The following is an 8,271-nucleotide window of genomic DNA, read 5'->3' as shown; positions in this document are numbered from 1 at the left end:
ACAAGCTTCCTCATTTGCAGACATAAGAGGCACAGATTGGGCTTTCTTAGCTAAGTTTGGGTATCCTGCGGGTATGGAGTCACTTAGTGCGGACCGGGTGTCTGCAGGCACTCAGTGGAGACGCTGTATTTACATGAAGTAAGCTATAAAAGCCAGACTTAAAATGCCTTTGTAAATATTTGGCCTGTGATTTGGTCTCTCTCGGTTGGGTGCTTTGTTATCTGCAAGGAATGCAGCATCTAGACCGCCTCCCCTGCCCTGGTGCAGATACGGAGGTGGCACGTGGCAGGTTGTGTGCGCCGAGACTCTGCATCTCCCTGACACACAGGTACATCCGGGTACCCCTCCAGCAAGGGTCACGTCCCACCTCCTGCTAAGGCAAATGGTAAGAGGGAATTGAGTCGGGCAGAGACCATTTGCTAAGCGGGGAGGAATCGTTAGCAGTGGCATTAGCCATTCCCCTCTTTGTACTGATCCAAGCCCAAGGTCTCGCATTGAGGTGATGAGAACAGAGACAGGCCTGAGGAGGAGCGAGGACAGACACCTGATTTGGAGCCATCTTCTGAGCTGCCACTGAGGCAGTGGCAGCAGCAGTGCTAAGGACCTGAGGGAAGTCCAGGCAAGGCAGCCAGAGGCGCTGCCGTGTGAAATAACACATCTCACACAGGGCAAGACATCACCTAGCTGGCCTCTGCGCCCCCGCACTGCATCCCACCAGGTGTAGCTTCTTCCGTAGCCTAAGGCAGACTGTCTGAGCTATCTGAGAAGAAGTCCTCCAGATCCTGCTGCCTCAGCTGGGACTCTAGAACAGTGATGCGTTGCTTGAGCTTCATCTGGGCTTCATTGTACTCTGTCAGAAGGCGGCCGAAGCGGGTGTGAAGCGTGTCCAGGTTCAAGGCCAGCCTGTCCAGCTTCTCTTCCACGCTCTTCCCTTCCATGCTTGCCTCTGCAGCTGACTCGTCCAGCAACCCTTCCTTGGTCAGGATCTCCCGGCCCCGCTCCTCCAAGACCTTTTTGGCATCAGGATACTCTGTGACTGCTTCCATCAGGTCTTCCTTTGACAGGCAGAAAAGATCAGAGTAGCCCAAGCTACGGATGTTGGCCGTGCGCCTGTTGCCCATTTTGCTCCCTTTAATGTTGAGGATGCTGATCTCGCCAAAGCAGCCTCCCGCAGTGAGCAAAGCATATTGTGTTGTTCCATCATCCGCCACCACAGCCAGCTTCCCCTCCTTGATGATGTACATCTCTTTCCCAATATCTCCTTTACGGCAAATGTAATCCCCAGGGCTGAACACCTGAGGGCGAAGCTTCAGCACCAGCTCCACCAGTAGACCTGCCTCACAGTCCTGGAAAATCCTCACCTTCTTCAGTGTCTCCAGGTGAACGTTGATGGCAATCTCTGCCCTTAACTTATCAGGAAGATTCTTGAGGACTTCCCGTTCGTCTACAGCCTTCTTGTTTGTCCACAGGTAGTCAAACCACTTGATGACTTTAGTTTCCATGTCTTTGCTCACCTTGCGGAACTGCATGTAGTGTTTTATGGCATCAATTTTTGCCTGGAACTCTGCCCTGGTGGCGTTCATATTGGATATCATGGATCCCACATTCCCCACGATGGTGGCGAAGATGAGGACACCAATGAGGAAATCGAAGATCACAAAAAGGTATTCTTCATCACGCACAGGGGGCGGGGTTTCTCCAATGGTGGTCAAAGTCAACGTAGACCAGTAGAGACAGTAGACGTACTCCCGGGTGAGATACCCATATTCAGGGTCTGTGACATTGGGATAGACCCAGCTGTCCTCCCCAAAGCCTATGGCCTTGGAGATGGCATAATAAATGCAGGCATTCCAGTGGATGATGACCAGGATGTAAAGAACCAAGTTGCTGATGCGGAAGATGTTGGGGTAGCTGGTTCTGGTCTCCGTCCTGTCAAAGAACTCAAACATGCGGGAGAAGTGCAGCAGCCTGTTGAATCGCAGTTCAGGACGATGCAACCCAACAGCAAAGTAGGCCAGGTCTGTGGGCAGGATGGAGAGAACATCCAGCTTGAACTGTAAGGTGTGGATGTAGTTATCCCGTAACTTCTTCAGGTCCTTAACCAGGAGGCCCTGTTCCAAGAAGCCTAACAGAGAAGCAAATAATAGAATGATCTTGGCTTATGTTCAACTCTTCTACTGGCTTTGTAAGTGCTTCTGATAAATATTTCAGGATATGCCACGCATATTTGTGCATGTATACAGTTATCCAAACATTACCAGTTGCACCTGATCTACTCTGTTTACAAGCTTTTGCTATCACGCAAGCTCCTCATTTGGCAAAAGCCATGTAAAGCTATCACTTAAGGATTTACTCTGTTGCCATGAAGTAATAGGGACACAAAGGTTTCCTTCCTCCGGTCATGAATTACCGCTATTCTGGACAGAAAGCACAGCCACCTGCCCCATTCCAAGAACATTAAATTCTACCATTTTTCCATGTAGATAATTCATTAGCTGAACTTGTGCAAAATCAGAGATACAGACCTTCGACTATGCCCGAATACTAATAGTAATGTGGGTAATTTTGTACAATTATTCAAAGGTGAAGTTGAAAGCTAGGATGATTAATCTTTCATTCTGAAACTTACTCCATTTCTCAGATCCCTTAATTAGATTATTTCTCTGGGGACTGCTTCATACAAGCAAGAGCCAAGGTAGACAAAACCCTCCTTCTAACGGAGCTGTAGATTAGGTCCCTCCCTTGCAGCTCACCTCCACCTTTAGGGCACTAAAGCAAAGCAATCGCAGGCCAGGAGGCTCCTGCTGCTTACCTGTGCGCATGCGGATCACTATGTCCCCTATGTAGATGCAGTCTGAGACGTAGTCCAACACCAGCCAGAGGACAATGTAGGTCTTCTGTAGGTCACTGAAGCAAGCCCTGAAGGAGGACCATATAATGGGGCGGTGAGACCAGTAAGTCTCTGTTACAGCCGAGTATAGGCTGATTCTGGGGCTGCTAACTCTGCAACAGAGCTTGGCCACTTGCCCCTCTACTCAGAGAAGATAAAACCATCTTCTCTGAAGAATTTGCCATCCCTTGACCTGCATAAAGCAATGTCTTGAAACCACATCCCAAAAGCTCTGCAAGCAACTTCACCCCGAGATGACAGTCCTTTCCAGCCAGGTCCAGATGAGGGATGCTCTGCGTTTACATGCTGCAGTCACTGTGAGACTGAAGGTCCCTTTCCTTTAGGCACCCCCAGCTCCCCCCCAACACCAGTTGTCTGATTCTTGCTTGAGCCACAACAGCCAGCTGAATAGGAGGATTAGAAGAGACAGGAACCCTACAACCTCCGAGCTCACCTGGCCACCAGCAAGCACCAGTTATAGAGGACAGGAACGGCGATGACAGCCAGCCAGCGGTAATACCAGTCCCCCGCAGGGTCTACCACAAAGATCTGCCATTTCTTCCTGGAAGCAGAGAGAAGGCAGAGCTGTCAACGTGTGAATAAAGGGTTAAACATAGAAAACAGGTTTGGAAGGAACCATCTGAGTCATCTCCTTCATCCTTTGCACTAGACTGGATCAAACCTAGCTGCAGCTTGAGTGACAGTCTGTAAGCTAAAACCAAACCCAGGAGTGCTGAGCAAAAACGTCCAGCACTGTTTAAGTTCCTCTATCCCCAAAACAGTGCTTATTAACATACCAGAAGAGAAACTGTAGCGTGGCAAGACAAAGCAGGTGGCCTACGTGCACCACAGAGGCAGAGCCAGACAGGTGTATGAAAGAGGGTGACCAGAAAACTTCTTCTTAGATGGCATCGCCTCTCCCAAACGAGGCATGGATTGGTGCCAGACAGATCTGAGAGAAGAAGATTAATTAGAGCAGGAAGGAAAACATGCTGCAGCTCAGCGGGAGCACCAGGAGGGGCTGCCCAAGCCCCAGAGCGGTGGCCGGCATCAGAGGGCTGCCATCGCCACACCGCCTGCCTGCAGTCAGTGCTCAGTCCGGGGTCCAGCCTTTGAACTGCTCCCAAGCATCTGATCCTGCTCGTCTTGGGGCTCTGAGATAAGCAGCATGTGCTCCCATGGCCAGATCTCACCGGAGGAGCAGGGGAACAGCAACTCTGCAGCTTGGCTGATAGGCTTGGCTGCTGCCACCTGCCAGGGCAAAACGCCTTCTCCCTTTCCATCCTCCCCTCACTTCCAGCTTTTGAACACGTAAAACTCCCTCCAGCGCTAGGAAGAACAGCCCGCTTGCCAACACATTCCCCGCGCTCACCTCACTGCTTCCAACAGCTTCAAAAGCAAAACCTCTGCCTTGAAGCCTCCCTCCCCAGCGGCACCCAGACTGCCCGCAGCGTGGGGACCTGCACTCAGAGCAGAGCCAGCGGCGCTGCTTCACGTTCACCCCGGGCACAGCCACAGACAAGCAGGTGGTTCAACCTTCCCATTGCAAGTGAGGAGAAAATGGCAGTGTTTTGCTCAGATAAGGGTTGATGTTTTTTGAGACAGGGACACCTTGCTCGCTGGGACGTACAGCACCTGACACCAGGCAGTACTGTTGTAACACCGCACCACAAGCACTAATAACCTCAATAACAGTGTTAGTCAGGTTGGTAATTTCAGCTTTAAATCACCAGTGCTGGAGTCACTGACATTATGCCGATGCATGCTCTGGCAGCAGGGCTGGGGCTGGAAAACCCCAGACTAGCTCAAGACTAGCCCAGAAAGGGGGATAACCACCCTGAAGGCTCTGCACCCCGTTCTGCAGCCTTGGGGGCTCCCCATGCCATGAACAGCAGCTCCATGCTCAGCGTTACCAGGCCTGGGGCTCTTCTCACCCACTGTTCTGAGGACTGGGAAAGCAGCAGAAGTTGCTACCATCTCCCCAGGAGCTCATCCCGGTGAGCCATGGTGTTCTCCTTTCAGAAGTTTGTAGGGCAGCACTAAATAACACAAACCCCAGTGCAGGGATTTTCATCCTATCCCTTAGATGAAGCCAGGCTGGCAGACCAGTGGCATTTACTGGCCGTAAGGCGACAGCACTTGGCTCTGCTCTTGCTTCCCCCACAGATACATCCTCAGCTCAGACAACACAGCTCCTCACGAGGAGCCCACCGGCAGGGAGCTGCCCTCTGATGGCACACTCAGTGCCTCTCCGATAATTAACAAGCTCCCCTTAACCCTGCAGGGCAGAGCACTTTTTTGTCCACGACTAGTAAAAACCCAGATACAAGGCTCAGATATTTTCCTCCTATAGAAAACAATCATTTCTTGGTGCTTTAATTACCAAGTGTAATGGTAGGGTCCAGGCTAGTCCATGAGCTTTGCCCTTTAATTAGCCAGCAGAAGAAAAGCCGGGTTATTGCTTTTCACCAGGAGCGTGAGCCGAGGAGATGAAAGGGCTGGATTTGAAAGAGCCTTTTCAGAAAGCTGCCGTCACAGTGTCTGCCCTTGGAGGTGGTGGAAACAGGCAGCAAACACACTCCCTTCATCTCCCTTCCTCCTGAGATGATGAATGAGGCTGGAAAAGCCCACAGGTTTGTGCTCGCTGGGGTCTCCTGGGGGGTGACCCCACCTTCCTCGGCTTCTCCCCAGCTCCACGTGTGCACAGGCTGCAGGCACACCTTTTTAGGGACCCAGGGGTGGGTTCAAATGCCAGTCCTGGTGCTGAATTGCTCCAAGGTCGGGCAGGGCAGGGGGGACCCTTCCCACGGCTGCTGCCCTACCTGCCCCCGTTTACCATCACTGCTGGGAGACCCCGAGCACCATGCATGGTCACAGGGAAGGGAGCCTACTTTTTGCTTTTCTCTTCGGTCTCCTCATCCTCTGGATCGCTGCTGGCGTCTGCAGCCACCATCTGGAGCTCCGGGCCCTGGAAGCGCTCAAGGAAGGGGTCAGGCCTCTGCTGCTCCTCGTGCAAGCTCTTGCTGGCCCAGTCCCTCAGCACCAGCACCAGCCGGACTATCCTGGACAGGGGGAGAGGCAGAATCAGGAGGTGTCCATGGAGCAAGGAGAAAGCAAAAGCCTGTGAGCAAGGAAAGGGGCTACGGCTGAGCAGGCCTTACGTGCCTAAACATCATCTTTCTGCACCTTGCAGTGATGGTGTGGGCCCAAGAATACAGGAATATAGTAAGGCAGCCCAGGTCCCACCCTGGCAGAGTCCCACAGCTTCTCCCTGAGTCCTGCCACCACTCCCGTGGGGACACAAGGAACGTGTGGGTGACAGGGGCAGAGCTGGGCTGCCGGTAAGGGAAAGGAGCCCCCAGACATGGTCCTCTCCATGGGCACCGGGGCATGCAGCAGCACTTCACAGATGGTCCTTGCAACCCTAAGTCCTACGCAGCAGGAGGGGATCCCGACCCCACACACCCCCAGTGGGTCGAAGCCAGGCACAAAGGGCTCAGGCTCAGCCAAGAGCCCATGCAGCAGCTCTCCAGTTTCCTCCCTGCGTTGCACAGGACCCGTCCCCGCACCCAGGCACCCAGCCCAGCTGCACACACAGGTACCTGGCCAGAGCTCGCCTGCCTTGGAAAGCGGGGGCAGCCGGCTGCTCCCCCCCTGCAGCGGGAACCCCTCTCTGCAGCTCCGAGGAGGCCTCATCCTGGGTGGAGCAGGTCCTGCAGTGGGGAGAAGGGAGGGTCACGGCCATACTGCACGTCCCACTGCCTGCCCACGGCCACGCAGGATGAACCAGAGGACGCAGGCAGCCGAGGTTCGCCATCGCAGCCTTGCCCATGCCCCCAGACCCACGCCAGGTCTCGGCACACCCCGAGCTGGCCCTGCCCCGCCAGCTGTGACCGTCCTGACCTGCCGGTGCTGAGCTCTGTCCCCTCCTCGTCGGGCCCTGCTGCGGCTGGGGCGGGCGGGCAGGGGCTGAGGGCGGCCGGGGAGCGGTGCAGGCCGTTACTCTTGGCCGTCATCCTCCCCGCGAGGAGACCGCGGGCACACGCCTGCGCCGGGGACCTGGAAGAGCAGAGAGCAGCCAGGAGTGCAGGGAACACCGGCCTGAGGTCCCAGCTCTGCCCGTGGCCCCCGAAAGGTGCTCTCCCCATCACCAGGGATACTCGGTCATCGCCAGGGCAACAGCACCCACAGCGAGCCCTGCCGTGGGCCTGCAGCTCTCCCGCAGCACTGCTCCCACCGCCTGCCCCATGGCGAGGACACGGGGGTGAGCAGGGAGGTAAGGGCCAGGCCAGCCCCGTGGGGAGATGTCAGGCGGCAGCACGAGGCAGGCGGTGTGTGTACAAGGCCATATGCACCTGAACAGCAGCCTTTCTTCTGTCCAGTGCCCACCCCTGCACTGGAAATTAAGGTTTGCTCTTTAAAAAAAAAAAAATAACAACAACAATAATAAAGCACCTTGCTGAGGTTCCTGCTGGCAAGTGCTACCATCTGGTTTCAGAGAGCATCAGAGAAACTCAACGTTTACACGCAGAGGCTGCTGTGGAGCCGTGAAGTCTGGGAGCTGATTTCTCTAAGAAGTGCGAGATGCCCTGCGGGGCTTGTCTGGCCCCAGCATCACACGCACCCCTCGCACCCGCCGCCTGACGCCCGCTTAGTACACAGACATGCACGTATGGGAAATTCCCAGCCCTGCCTCGGGGAGGAAGAGGATAAACCCCCCCCCGGGGGCACAGCTAGCCCTCCGTGCCCCGCAGTAGGGGTGAGGCAGGCTCCTGGGGGCAGCACGCCACTGCTCCCGCATGGCGTGCCCACGGGCGATGCTCTGCGTGGGTGCAGGCAATGCCTTGCACGCCCCAGCCCACGTCCCCTCTGCGCTCACACAGCCACACACACGCAGCACGCTGCTGGCAGCCCGCACGCACAGAGCTGCCTGCAGCCCGAGCCACCTCCCCGGGGGGGCAGAGCCACCACCAAGACCCCAATGCCGTCCACTTACGAGCCTGGCGTCCTCTGAAGCTTCGCTGCCGCCTCGCGTGGGCTAGCAGGGCTGGACGGGGAGCATCCTCCCCCAGGAGCCTCCCAGGCTGTCCCCAGTGCCACCCGTGCTCCTGCCCTTCTCCCCGGCCCAAGCAAGGGACCCGGCAGGAGAGTCCCCGCGGTGCCCAGGGAAGGTGACAGCGGGTGCGCGTCTCCTCGCTACGGCACGCACCCGGCCCCTGAGCTCCCTCGATGCCCTGAGCAGCTCACTGCACGTCAGAGGAGTTGGTTGCAGTGGCTGCGAGCCCAGGGATGAAAGGGGAGGAGGGACACGCTGCTCAGGGCTGCTCCGCTTCCCTGCGTACCCCCTTCTCCCCCGCCACCCCGCTACCTCTTGTGCTCAG

The 8,271-nt window shown here is 55.8% G+C and overlaps 1 protein-coding gene across 1 annotated transcript; it reads right to left on the bottom strand.

Moving 5' to 3' along the window:
- Nucleotides 1-710: 710 nt before the first annotated feature.
- On the bottom strand, nucleotides 711-8,105 carry CNGA2 (cyclic nucleotide gated channel subunit alpha 2). Its single transcript, XM_040572436.1, has 7 exons — nucleotides 7,346-8,105; nucleotides 6,794-6,949; nucleotides 6,493-6,603; nucleotides 5,782-5,952; nucleotides 3,345-3,452; nucleotides 2,813-2,919; nucleotides 711-2,125 (listed from the first exon to the last, which is right to left on the bottom strand). Exons 2-7 carry the CDS (start codon nucleotides 6,904-6,906, stop codon nucleotides 738-740), a joined length of 1,998 nt encoding a protein of 665 aa, XP_040428370.1. The 5' UTR covers nucleotides 6,907-6,949; nucleotides 7,346-8,105; the 3' UTR covers nucleotides 711-737.
- Nucleotides 8,106-8,271: the final 166 nt, after the last annotated feature.

This window comes from Cygnus olor, chromosome 13 (genome assembly GCF_009769625.2).
Source record: "Cygnus olor isolate bCygOlo1 chromosome 13, bCygOlo1.pri.v2, whole genome shotgun sequence".
NCBI classification, from domain to species: domain Eukaryota; kingdom Metazoa; phylum Chordata; class Aves; order Anseriformes; family Anatidae; genus Cygnus; species Cygnus olor.
This window is presented reverse-complemented; position numbering and strand designations above follow the sequence as displayed.